The 14,196-nt window shown below is 43.1% G+C and overlaps 1 protein-coding gene across 4 annotated transcripts in view; it reads left to right on the top strand.

Annotated features, from left to right (window-relative positions):
- The window catches only part of SYTL4 (synaptotagmin like 4), an 86,395-nt gene extending 73,294 nt beyond the window's left edge, over positions 1-13,101 (top strand). For 3 of the 4 annotated variants that reach the window (XM_082377199.1, XM_082377198.1, XM_082377197.1), the window contains 7 exons: positions 935-1,113; positions 1,407-1,509; positions 2,038-2,199; positions 6,413-6,521; positions 8,388-8,487; positions 9,246-9,454; positions 11,427-13,101. In XM_082377199.1, coding sequence (XP_082233325.1) covers positions 935-1,113; positions 1,407-1,509; positions 2,038-2,199; positions 6,413-6,521; positions 8,388-8,487; positions 9,246-9,454; positions 11,427-11,575 — 1,011 coding nt within the window. In that variant the 3' untranslated portion in view covers positions 11,576-13,101. The remainder of the gene's footprint in view (positions 1-934; positions 1,114-1,406; positions 1,510-2,037; positions 2,200-6,412; positions 6,522-8,387; positions 8,488-9,245; positions 9,455-11,426) is intronic. The other variant, XM_082377200.1, reaches the window with a different exon arrangement.
- The last annotated feature ends 1,095 nt before the right edge of the window (positions 13,102-14,196 follow it).

The following is a 14,196-nucleotide window of genomic DNA, read 5'->3' as shown; positions in this document are numbered from 1 at the left end:
AAAAAGAGGGGAGAAGAGCAGCTCGGAGCCTAGGTGAGCCATGAGCTGATTGATGAACCTGAGCAGTTGTGCGTGTGCTCTTAGCTGTCTCTTATACTCTGGGTACAAGACGACTGGCAGTACTGGCTGGTTGGTTGCAGGAGGCTTTTGTTTTCTTCAGTGACTATGGCTTTCTCATGAGGGAAAATGTTAGCAGTGTGGCAGAGGGAGTGTGCCTTCGCCAGATGTTTGTGGGTGCTTTATCTTTTTTTGTTTGGTTGGTTTTTTGTTTTGTTTTTTGCCACGCCACACGGCATATAGGATCTTAGTTCTCCCACCAGGGATTGAACCCGTGCCCTCTGCATTGAAAGCACGGAGTCTTAACCACTGGACCACCAGGGAAGTCCCTGTTTGTTTTTTTCTTCCAGTTTTACGGAGATATAACTGACATACAGCACTGTATAAGTTTAAGGTATACAGCATAATGATGTGACTTACATACGTCATGAAAAGGTTACTGCAGTAAGTTTAGTGAACATCCATCATCTTATATAGATACAAAATTAAAGAAACAGAAAAAAAATTTTTTCCTTGTGATGAGGACTCTTAGTATTTAGTCTCTTAACAACTTTCATATATAACACACAGCAGTGATCATTATATTTATCATGTTACACATTATATCCCTAGTACTTATTTATCCTATAACTGGAAGTTCATACCTTTTGACCACTTTCATACAATTCCTTCTCCCCTGACCCCTTGCCTCTTATAACCACAAATCTGATCTCTTTTTCTGAGTTTTGTTTGTTTGTTTGTGTTTGAAGTATAATTGACCTACAACACTATGTTAGTTCCTGTTACACAACATAATGATTCGATATTTCTGTAAATTTCAAAACGATCACCATGGTAAGTCTAGTTACCATCTGCCATGTGGGTGCTTTATCTTCAGAGTACGATTGGCAGCATGATGAGCATTTATAGCGAAGCTGGCGATTTCGGGAACATCTTTGTGACTGGCAAGATTGCCTTTTCCCTGAAGTATGAGCAGCAAACACAGGCTCTGGTCATTCACGTGAAGGAGTGCCACCATCTGGCCTATGCTGACGAAGCCAAGAAGCGCTCGAACCCGTGAGTGCTTCTGGACCCTGAGCGGTGCTTGGAGATGATCAGACCCCAGCATCTCTCTGGGCACCCTTGAACCGAGGCTCTCACTTCCTGGGCAGACAGGGAGGTGTGATTGAGAGTAGTTAGGGGAGATGTGGGAAAGGGACCAGGATTGGGAAAATGCAAGAATGGCAGGTCTAAGAGGGCTCGATGTGACATTTTCATTTCATCATGGCATATGTATATGGAGAGGAAGAAAGTAAGGAATGGGCTTCCAAAAAGACAGCAAATTACTTAGTATTCTCCTTGGTTTTTAGATACGTGAAGACTTATCTTCTGCCTGACAAATCCCGCCAAGGAAAAAGAAAAACCAGCATCAAGCGGGACACCATTAATCCGCTATATGATGAGATCCTCAAAGTAAGTATCTAGAGCCCGAGAGGGTATGAGAATTTGTTCTGTCTTGTGTGCTAAACTGTAGCTATTCCTCTGCTACGTGGGTGGTCGACATGGTTTTCAGTGGCCATGTCTGTGTTTGAGGGTATACTATGGGCATCTCTTCACGTCCTGACCTCCCAGAGAAGAGAACAAAGCTGATCTGACTTGCTTGGATTATTGTGAAGTTGGAGGTCCACATGGCCACAAATCTCATTTTAAAGAGTCATTTGCGATCAGGAGTCTCCCTGGCAGTTCTTTTTGAATATTCCAGTGTTCTCTCACCCACTGAAGGAAAAATTCATATTCCAGGTCCTCCGATGGAATATGGTAGGTTTTGTGAAACGGGGTAAGTGGAGGCTTTGAGGGGGGAAACTCAAGGTGCTTAGGGACTAAAGTGATTTGATATTCAGGACTATGGACTTTGAGTATGGTTGCTCAGATTTTGGAGTAATATTTTTCTGAGGAATTACCGTGAACTAATCATCTTGGGCCTCTCCTTTCCTTTCACAGTATGAGATCCCAGAATCTCTCCTGGCCCAGAGGACTTTGCAGTTCTCGGTTTGGCATCATGGTCGTTTTGGCAGAAACACTTTCCTTGGAGAGGCAGAGGTCCAGATGGATTCCTGGAAGCTTGATAAAAAACTGGATCATTGCCTCCCTTTACATGGAAAGGTAGTCTGCTTTAACAACTCCTTACAGAGTTTGGATCTGAGGTAGAATTGCCTGCAGTGACTTCTGCTGGGACAGTTTTGAATGCAGTCTGTGGAGTTCTAGCGCACCCTGCTGGGGTTACTGAGTTTAACAGTAATTTCAGATGCACTTGGATGGCAAGTGTGAGTAATCTCTTCTGTGTAGGCCAGACGAAGATGAAGCCATGGTTTTCCTTTGAAGTCTTTCATATGTGTGCCAAGCTTTGCCTCCTGATCTTCCAGAGTCTGGGCGTATCCTAACATCCTAACTTGTGCCTCTTCTCCAAGCTAACTTTTTGGGTGTATCCTAATCTGCACTGGTTTTCCAAACTACCCTTTTCACTAAAGAAGTGGGAAGTAAAGCAATTCACGGAGTTCCAATTGCTGTGCTCTTGGTCACACAAGCCAGGGACAGTTTTACTTTGGAGATGACATCTCGGGTGAGAGTGTGGCAGTGTGCATAATAGTACCTGGGATCTGAGTGCAGACCTGGATTTGAATCCAGGCCCTGTGATTTACCAGCTAGGTAAATCACCTAACTTAAAGGTAACTTACAGGACTTCCCTGGTGGTCCAGTGGGTAAGACTCCACGCTCCCAATTCATGGGGCCTGGGTTCGATCCTGGTCGGGGAACGAGATCCCACATGCATGCCGCAACTAAGAGGTTACCTGCTGCAACTAAGAGTCTGCATGCCGCAACTATGAGCCTGCATGCCACAACTAAAAGATCCCACATGCCGCAGTGAAGATCCCGAGTGCCACAACTAAGACCCAGTGCAGCCTAAATAAATAAATAAATATTTAAGAAAAAGAAGAAAAAGATAACTTAGGTAAGTCACCTAACTTCTGTGGGCCTTAGTTCCTTCACTTATAAAATGGAAATGATAATAATATTCCCCTTCTGCAGGATCATATACAGAGTACCAATCAGTGCCTGGCACATAAAAGACATTCAATAGGTTACTGTCACTCTGGTTAAGATGAAATGCTAAAACAGAGTTAGGACTTCTTGATTATCAGAACTGTTCAATGGCAAGGTTCTTCTGTAAAACTTTTTTTACACTAGCATTTTCAATGCTAAAAATAGTACATGTTACACAGAATGCCTTTGGAAAGATGGACATGAAACTAGTAGTAGTGGCTGCCTCTAGGAAGAGAGACTGAGGTGGGAGGGTTTAGTTTTCTCTATATGTCCTTTTATAACGTTTGAACTTTTTATCAGGTCTACATATATTGCTTATCAAGAACATTAAGAATAAAAGGATTTATGTGCACGATTCAAAATTAAAACAACATGGAAGTGTATAAAAAGAAAAGTAGGTTATTTCCATCCCCTAGAAATACTACTGTTATCAACTACTTGGATATCTTTATAGAAATTTTGTATTAAGCAGCACAGATATATACATATGGATTTACACTTTTCCTTTTTACACAAATGGGCTCTTATCATTGTGTATATATATCTTGATTTCTCATTTAACAATTTGTCATTTACCATGGACATTTTTCTATGCCATCACTTACAGATTTATCTCATTTTAACTGCTGGATAGTATTCTTCATGTACCTATATTATAATTTATTTACAATCCCCCCACCAATGGGTATTTAAATTGTTTGCCTCTTTTTTTGCTATTAAAACTATGCTATAATATATCTTGGCCTTCTTTTGTGAGTGTAACTGTAGGAGAAATTTCTGGTGGTGAAATTGCTGAGTCAAAGGAAATGTACATCCAGTATTTTGATAGCTACTGCCCTCCAAAAAATAGTAACGATATTTAAAATGTCCCTAGGAAAGCAGTTATCACCAAACTATAGCATATTATTAGAAATTTAGAATTTCTGAAGCATTTGGCATGTAAGATATTCTCTCTGGGGCCTACAGTTGATACAATTATATTGGAAATGTCACTGTAAGCCATCATGAACTACTGCCAATAAAAAATGTCTTACATAAAAAGAAAAACCTGCACTGAATTGGAGCTGTTTGCTCTTTGCAATTATTTTGAGCCAGAATGAAAATATGCTACTGAAACAAATACGCCAATTATGCCAATTTCCAGCTAAGGCTAAACTCCAATTTTTAAGAGTCCACTGAAGTTCACAATCTAGAGACTAATAAATTGTGTAGACATTTTATAAACAACAAAAAGACCACTCCAGTATTACATATCTATTTTAACTGAAAACATTCTACATTTATTGTCTCTGATTTTTCTTTTTTTGCCCTAGTGATCCGTTTGCTCCCATTCAGTTTTCTCTTCCTGGCATCTACCTCCCTATTCTTTTGTGTCTCTCCCATACACTACACTTCCGTGCATTCTGGGTATGTGGTACATTTTTCCAAACCAGTGGGGATTATACCTTCCTTGCATTGCCATGCTCAGAGTTGAGGCCTTAGGTTAGAGGAGCCCCGGTGAACACGGGCAGTGAAGGAGCACCTCTGATCTGCACCAGCTCATGCTCTGGGTACCAAGGCATAAGGGACAGAGCCACGCTGAGAGAGCCAGTAGAGTGAAGCAGTCCTGCTGCCCACGGCCACTTGCTGCTCATCCCAGATATCCACTCATTCACTCTTTCATTCATTCAGGAAATATTTGTGGAGCACCTACTATGTGCCAGGTACATTGCTAAGTGTTGGGCATACTAGGATGAACAACAACAAAAAGGCTTGATTCCTGTCCTCCTGGCATTTAGATTCTAGTGGTAGAGGCAGTCATTAATCAGAAGTAACCTAAACAAATGTAAAATTAAAAACTGTGGCATATTCAAATCCTTGTAACAGAGTTTCACCTAGCCCTCAAATCTTTGCAAGCTCTCTTTTAAAAAAGACTTTTTATCTTTGAAAATCATACAAGTGATACATGCCATTCTCATTAAAAAGACACTATAGATATAGACAGAGTAAAAAGTGAAAGCCCTCTTTCCTTTCCCCATTCTACTCCCCTTCTTAGAAGATACAGGTGTTAATTATGTCTGTATGCTTCTGGGTCTTTCTATGCAGTGTAGTATAGTGCTTAAAAACATGGATTCTGGAACCAGTCTGTCTGAATTTGAATCCTGGCTCTGCCAATTACTGGGTGACCTTGGGCAAGTTACTTAACTTCTCTGTTCCTCTGTTTCATAATCTGTAAAATGGGGATAATTGTACTCATGTCATAGGGACTAACTTGAGGATTAAACAAAATGATATAATTAAATATATAGTTATATACTATAACAGTACCTGATACATAGTAAGTACTATATGAGTGATAATGATAATAATCATTATTTACATACATATATATTCACATATACAAATATGAATATATTTTAATATAATTATATGCTTTTTCTGCATCTTGCCTTGTTGACATAACAGTACATCTTGGATATCTTTTTTTTTTAATTTTATTTATTTATTTATTTACTTATTTATTTTTGGCTGTGTTGGGTCTTCGTTTCTGTGTGAGGGCTTTCTCTAGTTGCGGCAAGCGGGGGCCACTCTTCATCGCGGTGCACGAGCCTCTCACTATCGTGGCCTCTCTTGTTGCGGAGCACAGGCTCCAGACGCGCAGGCTCAGTAGTTGTGGCTCACGGGCCTAGTTGCTCCGCGGCATGTGGGATCTTCCCAGACCAGGGCTCGAACCCGTGTCCCCTGCATTAGCAGACAGATTCTCAACCACTGCGCCACCAGGGAAGCCCTTGGATATCTTTCTATGTCAGTGTGTAGAGATTCACTGCATCCTTTTTGATGATTGCACGCCATATGCCATACGATGGCATTAAAATCATTCATTTAACCTTTCCTGTATTGATTGACATTTAGGTTGTTTCCACTTTGGGGCTATCACTAACAATGTTGGTAACAAGATTCTTCGTCATGGTGTCAGTCCCCTGTCAGTTTGTATGGCAACCTTGCTGGCAGACCTTTGAGGGTATTTGGAATCTAGTAGTGGTATCCCCAAAGTAGCAAAATAGTAGGCATTGCGGAAGACTCTTTGTTAGTTCTTCTGCAGCTCCTTCGGAAGAAACTGCCTTAGAATCCTGTGGCTGCCATGGCCTAGGGATCGTGGATGGTATTCATAAGGAGAAGGATCCTTTTATGCTGTGAAACTGTTCTTGGGGGTAATTTTAGAATCTCCTCAGCGAGAGGTCTCAACAACTCCTGAACAGCCCAGCTTGACCTATTGGGTTTCCCTGTGTTTCAGATCAGTGCTGAGTCCTCGACTGGCTTGCCATCACACAAAGGCGAGTTGGTGGTTTCATTGAAATACATCCCAGCCTCCAAACTCCCTGTTGGAGGTGACCGGAAAAAGAGTGAGTTTTCTTTGGGGCCCTGGATTTAGCTCTTAGTTTTCTGCACAAGATCTGTGCGAGGTGGTGCTGGCTAGTGGCTAGCGCTATTGGAGAGACCAGATTACGATGCACACTGGATCATTTTCTAGGGAAGATTCCTTTACTAAGTAAGCCATTTCTGCTTTGCAACCAGAAGGGAATGCCTTAAGAGTTGGATTCCCTTTTTTGTTTTTGTTTTTATGTTGTTGTTTTGTTTTGTTTTTGATGCCATTAAACTAACTTGGTCTTGGTCCAGCTCTGACAGGCTACTAAGAGGTCAGAACAGAACAGAAACTTCAGGACCGAGAGAGGGTGGTTGGAAAGGGTGGTGTATAAGTATAAGAGACAGAAAGTTGAAGGCTGAGGAAGGGTAAGTCAACACACCAGGCATTGTGCTAGTGAATGTGGATATGTAGGTGAATAAGACACGATATTTGCCCTCCCTTGCACAGTTTATTTTAGAAAGAAAGACAGTCATCTGCTAAAAGAACACAGATAAGGGAGTGATGAATTCTGTCTGGTTATATTTGGGAGAGTTTTAAAGAGGAAGTAATGATGATACTGGACTTAAGACTTTACTAGGCAGAAAAGGAAGAGGATGGGGTGAGAAGAGCATTTCCAGAAGAGGCGATAGCATGAGCAAAGGTTTGAAAAAGGCATGGTAAATGGGGGGGGGTTGTATGTGAGTGTGAGGCAGTGAACTTCTTAGTTGAGTGGGGCTGGAGTTATGGTATATAGATGTGGAAGTGGGGCTGGAATTGTTGATGAGGCTGCAGCCTAGCTGAAAAGGGCCATGAATGTAATGGTAAGGAGTTGAACTTGACACTTTGGCAATGGGAAGCCAAGTTCTTAAAAAGTTACCTGCAGCAAAGTCTAATGTATAGGATTTGGGGAAGTCAGTGAGATCCCCAAGGAGGGTGTGCAGGATAACTAGAGAAGAGAGGCAAGGATAGAACCAGAGGGAACACTTTAAAGAATGAAGATGGGAAGAGAAGCCAGTGAAGTGGAGGCTTATCAGGGGAGAGCAATGCTGGGAGAGAGCTTGAAGAAGGGAGCGGGGGTTGTCAACAGTATTGAAATACCACTGGCATGTCGGGCCCAATGAGAAGACACAGCTCATCGGCATTAGATTACATTTTCAATGGATCAGTGAAAGCAGAGACCAGATTTCCCTAGAAACTAGGTTGAGTGAATGAGGCAAAGAAGTAGAGGCGGTGAGTGTGGACTCTTTTTTTCCAGGATAATTGATGGTGAAAGAAAGGAGAGCCAGGGAGGACAGCTTGAAAAGGAGATAAGGTTGAAGGGAAATTTACTTTTAAAAGGATTTTTAAAAATCAGAGGTGAGATTAGCATATATTTAGACTGAGAGGATGGGACCAGTAGAGAATGAGATATTAAAAATGGGAGGTGGGGGTTGAAATTGATGATGCCTGATGAGTCTTGTTGACGTGGGGATGGGATCCAGAACACAAGTGGAGGAGTTCCCTTTTTTCAATCATTCAGCAAACATCAGGCAACTTTATTTCTCTATGCCTCAGTTTTCTCATCTGTAAAATGAGGAGAATGATAGTATATATCTCATATGGTTGTTTTGAGGAATAAATGCTTAATGTTGAATCAGGCACATAGCCAGTTTTCAATAAGCCTTTGTTGCTATTGTTATGACTTGAGCGCCTATTTCTCGCTGTTAGGCACTGTGCTAGGTACTGAGAATACAAGGCAGGTGTGGTCCACTTATCATGGAAGTTGCTGTCTTCAGGAACAAGGAGAGGAAGTGCTATGTAGATAAAGCTTGAGAGAAATGTGGAGGTGTCGGAACTCACTTAGTATGTCTGACATCCCTTCCAGGTACAGGTGGGGAAGGGGGAGAGCTCCAGGTGTGGATCAAAGAAGCCAAGAATCTGACAGCCGCCAAATCAGGAGGGACTTCAGACAGCTTTGTGAAGGGGTGAGTCCCTGGACCAGCACCAAACTAACCAGTTTCAGGACATGAGAGTTAAGAGAGGAACCCAATTTAACCTTTCTCTGTAGATATTATCCCTGTGTCTCCTGCCACCTCCAGCAGCCAACTTGTTCCTGAAATTAGGTAATGGCGCAACCTCCACTACCACGTTGGCACTGGTCTGAGCTCAGTTTGGACTGGGCTGTAGTGTTGATTTCCAGAAAGGAGGGTGGTAGACAGTTAGGTCTGACTTTTCCTTTGTTATAGATTTATGCTCTTAATTAATCCTGAATAAAAATCTGTGTTTCCTGACTGTCAAGACCTGGGGACTCAGGACTTTGTTCCCCACAATATTTAAGCAATGGCAGCTTTCCCCAAGTTACAGCTCAACCTACTGACTTAAGTTCTCTAGCAAATCATGTCTGGCTATGCCTATGCTTATTACTGTTGTTTTTATTAAACAGGACTTTGCCCAATAGAAGTGGAACCAAATATTCAAAACCCATTTTTGATGGCATATAGACAATAGCTCCATAATAATATTGTATTAATTTTCTCTCCAGGTAAAAGGAATTGAATCGGGTGAATGATCTAGTGGAGGTGGTAGGAACTATGCTTCAGCAGATTCAAAGCAGGGAGAGTGTGTCCTCGGATCTGAGTGTTGACTCACCTTCCTGGGCTAGGCCTGTGGGAGGGGAAAGGGGAATTTAGATAGATATTGCCAGCTTTGAGTAGGTTGTTGATTCCTCCGCACCCTCTGCCAGATACCTCCTTCCCATGAGGAACAAGGCCAGTAAGCGTAAGACTCCTGTGATGAAGAAGACCCTGAATCCCCACTACAACCATACATTTGTCTACAATGGTGTGAGGCTGGAAGATCTCCAACACATGTGCCTGGAACTGACTGTGTGGGACCGGGAGCCCCTGGCCAGCAATGACTTCCTGGGCGGGGTCAGGCTGGGTGTTGGCACTGGTGAGAGCCTCTCCCCCACCCTCACTGTCTCCAAGGCCTCTTAGATATTTCACTCTGAATAGACCCATCCCCCTCCCTACACAGCTCCACTATGTCAGGAGTTGTCTTCTTTCAGTTAACATTCAGCCAGTGTTTACTGAGGGCCTATTATGTGCAGGGCTGGGGGGAGGCTGAGCTCCTGCACTTTCATGTGTACAGGTAAATGGGACCCTGATTGCCAGGAATGCCATCATCTTCCCACCAAAAACATAAAAACCTACATATATCTGTACCTCTGATTTCCACCTTCCATCCTGTTACATGAAAGAAGGGTCCTTCCTAGCAAGGGCCAAGCTCTTTCCAAGTGTTCTAGATCACACCCTCTCCTTCTCAGTGACCTTACTTCTGGAATCTCCTATCTCTCCTGTCTGATCAGTTTTATTCTCTCTGCCTCCCTATTGGAGGAGAAAGTACATATACTCTGGTATTTCCAGTCTTAATAAACAGAAACAAACCTTCCCTTGATCCCACGTCTCCCCTCTGATTTCTTAAAAAGAGTGGTTTCCATGGCCTCAGCTCTCCTTTAGTCTTCAATCCACTGTGATCTGACTTCTGTCCCACCACTCCACTGAGTAACTGCTTATGCCAAAATTTTGTTTTCATCATCCTAGAATTTTCATGCTATTTAGCATAGCTGATCACTCCCTTTTTCTTGAAATACTTTGCTTCTCTTGACACCACACTCTTTCTTTGGGACATCCTCATTCTCTACCCAAACTCTAAATATTGGTGCTCTCAAGGCTTAGTCTTGAATTCTCCTTTCTTTCTCTACAGTCTCTGCATTCCTGTGACTGTAAATATTACTTGTATATTAATAATTCATACAAAGCATTTAACACAAAGCATCTAGAATGATGCTCTTACAAATGTAAGCCAGTTCATGTCAGTCCCCTACTTAAAACCCTTCAGGGGCTCCTACTGCACTTAGAAAGCAATCCAAAGTTCTCACCATGCCAATAGGCCCCTGTATCTAGACCCTCTGTTCCTTTATGATCCATCATATAGTACTACTTGCTCACTATGCTCCAAACACAGTGACTTGCTTTCTGTTCTCCAAGTATACCAAGCTTCTCCCCACTTCATAACCTCTGCAATTAGTGCTCCCTCTGTCTGGGAAGGCTGGTTCCTTCCAGTCCTTCAGCTCCTGACTATATATCTCCTTCTCAGAGGGGCCCTCAGATCACTTAATCTAAGCGAGGCCTTGATCTAGGCACTACAAATCACCCTGTTTATTTGCTTCATGACACTTACCTCACTATCTGGAATACTCTTGTTGATTTACTTGTGTATTTTCTGTCTTCTCTATTCAAATGTAAGCTACCTGCAGGCAGGACTTTTTCTGCTTTGTTCACTACTGTATCTCCAGAGCCTGGAAGAGTACTTGGTACACAGTAGGCACTTGATAAATGTTTGTCGAATGAATGAATATACAAGAGAATAGAAATGAGGCCCCATATGATCTGAACTTCAAGCCTGGAGTCTACAGCCAGAAAATAAAGGTGTTCAGCTTCCTTCCTTCCTTCCTTCCTTCCTCCCTCCCTCCCTCCCTCCCTCCTTTCTTCCTTCCCTCTTTCCTTCCTCCCTCTCCCCCCTCTCTTCCTCCCTCCCTCCCCTCCCCTCCCCTCCCTTCCCTTGTCAAGTTGGCAATAACAGAAGGGCTATAGCTGTAACAGCCTTAGAATAAGAAGTCTCGAGCTACCGTGTGCTGTTTCGAGTCTCATTTCATCAACTTGAAGTCTCTTGATGGAGTCTCAAGAGCACATAAATAGCTGTGCAAAATCAACAGGGAGCCATTCTCAGACCGCTGTCCCCATCAGCCCATCTTCATAGCACACTGTCTTTTATGGGGTGCTACCCTTAATGTGTAACCCATATTTCTCAGTGGGCTGAGGAATGGGGTCCCTGTTCAGCCTCCTCTGGTGTTTCTCCTTAGGGATCAGTAATGGGGAAGTGGTGGACTGGATGGACTCGACTGGGGAAGAAGTAAGCCTATGGCAGAAGATGCGACAGTACCCAGGGTCTTGGGCGGAAGGGACTCTGCAGCTCCGTTCCTCGATGGCCAAGCAGAAGCTGGGCTTGTGAGCCCCTATCCTTCTCTGCAGCTCCAGCCCTGTCTAGGGCAAGTCAGAGGAAGCGAAGAAACCAAGGGTGAAGATTTATAATTTAGTGTGTGTGTATGTGTGTGTGTGTGTGATATATGTGTGTGTATAAACGTGTATTTCTACAAATCTCATTATGCTAGAGTGATGTAGACTTCCATTCCTTTTTAAAGCAGGCTTGAAAATAAGCGTCTCTTCAAAATGTTTTTATTTGTGCATAAACTATATATTTTCAGAGTCCATGTTTCTTATATCTTTATGAGATTTAATTAACTTATCTTTTAAAACAACTTTTTATCACCTGTCTTGCTATCCTGGTTCCTCCTTCCCCAGGAAGCCCCAGCTGCCTTTGGCACTCATACTGGTCTGTGTTTCAAGGTGTGCCTGGTCTGAGGCCAAGGCTCCGGGAAGCAGGGGTGGGTTACAGAAGATGGGGTGGAAGACAAGATGGGAGAGAGGTGAGTAGGTCCATCCTTTCTTCTCCAATTTATGCTTTTAACTCCATTTCTACCTTGACACATTTCTGGAACTTGGCTTTTAACTCTTCTTGTTTGTAGCAGTTTCCACCTTGCTTGGGTCGAATGGTTTTCTTGGAAATGCTAAGAAAATGTCTAAGTTGCTTCCAGTTCTGAACACCTTCCCTAGACCTTTGGGGAACCCTCATAACAGAGCTGCTTTAGAAGAGCACTTTAATTAGATAATGGCCTTTGGACTGGGTCATGGGCATGCCCAGTAAGGGCTTCTCAGTGGTCCCTGAGGACCAGTGACTGAGTGTCTCCCAGCCCATGCTGAATTCTTTGCATTTTAAACTGATACAGCGGTTGTTAAAGAGTTCCTAATTTCTCTAATGAAAGACAAGACGTCTTCACTCTCACGTACCACACTTTTCTTAGCGTTTGTGTCCGCCATATGTTACCACCCAGAATAGGGTCTACATGCTGTTATGTCAGCCAGAATGGCCACGTATGGTCTAAACCAGTCCAGTGTTTCTCCAGGCTGGGCACTGCTGGTGTCCAAGAGAGTGTGTTCAGAGAATCTCCCAGGTTTTCTGACTTCCTTCTTGAAGTGGTTTCAGTTCCTATTTTTTCTGTTGTTTCCTAAAGTTGACCTAGATGTAACCTGGGTGTGCTGGGTTGAGATCTTTCTAAGAATGGTCTAGCGATCTAAGGTTCATTTTCTGAAACTCACTGTCCCAAACTGACCTTCTTATTCTCACAGTTTTATCTGCACAAAGTCATTTGTAAAAGGAGTCTGTACCGGAGAAGAAATCCCTTTCAGTAGAGTTGGCTGCTAGCGGACTCTCCTGTAAGGCTACTGGATTGAAGGTGGCCACTGCAATTTTCTGTTGTATGTGTGAAGTGAACGGAAGAGTGTTTTAAAAAGGTTTATTCGGTGTAGATTGATATTGTAATGGAAGGCATAACTTGGGATCCTGGACTGTCACTTGCTCCTTTGTTCTCCACCCCCTGAAATGTGTGTGTGCTTCAATAAAGCTTTCTTCCTTGTCAAGCGTTTGCATTTGTTAGTTTTATAGATGCTTTCATCTCTGATGTCCTGACTTACTGTTGTTGCTTTTCATGTGGCTTGAAGGATAAGAACCAAAGTGACAAATGCCCTTCCCTAACCATACTGTGCTCACTTGAAGAAAATTTCCCTGTCCCCACATTGGTGCCTGATACCTCTGCCGAGCTCTGATCCATTGACCTCTGTGTTTGCTATTGAGGGAGAGAATGAGAACCCATCTTAAAAGTGCCAACACTTTTCTTTCTCTCTCTAAAGTACCAAGGGAAACTCCTCCGTTACCTTTGTAGCCACCCCCATACCACATCTGCAACTGCAGGAAGGACAGAAAAGTGCACAGGGAAGGGAAGACATCCCCTGCTGTTTCTTTCTGGATCCTTCACTTTCTCTAGGAGGTAGGGCCTTTTCCTTCACTCCTACTACCACTATTTAGTTTTGAGAGATAAATAACCCAGATACCAAGTAACCATCTCAGAAATAAGGCTCTGGGTTTCTAGGTAGAGCCCAAGTGATTTTTGACCTCTTGTATAAAAGGGTATTAAAATATATTGAATGCCTTTTGTGTACAAAGCTTTCTGCTAGGCATATATTATTTCCCTCATTTCTCCAAGCACCTTATGAAGTAGGAAACCTTCCCTTTTTACAGATGAGGAAAGTCAAGCCCACTATCATGCATAAAGTTGGGAAGTGAATCAAGGTCTGACTCTACAGGACCATGCTGCCTCCTGTGAGGCATGGGCCAAGATTCAAAGGAAGGGGTGACTCCTCTCTTCTAAAATATCTCAAAGAAATAAGTTTCGTTTACAGGGTAGGACAATCAGAATGCTTTGGATGTTACCTAGTCAGCTGACTGACGGAATAGCTTGTATGGGGGGGAGGGGTCAGGGGGAGGGAAGGAGGGGGGAAAGGAGGAGCGTTGAGGGCAGGAAGGGGCAGAGAGAGAAACACAGAAACAGGTAGTACAGGGTCGGATCTGGCTAGCCCCTTTGGGTCTGGCTGTCAGACTGATCCCACTGCTGTTTCCTTCCCCTATTTTAGGAGTTGGGATTTCCTGACTCATAATCCTGACTTTACTCAGCCGTA

This window comes from Balaenoptera borealis (genome assembly GCF_965194805.1).
Source record: "Balaenoptera borealis genome assembly, chromosome: X".
NCBI lineage: Eukaryota > Metazoa > Chordata > Mammalia > Artiodactyla > Balaenopteridae > Balaenoptera > Balaenoptera borealis.
The sequence above is the reverse complement of the archived record's forward strand: the minus strand, read 5'-3'. Positions and strand labels throughout refer to the sequence as shown.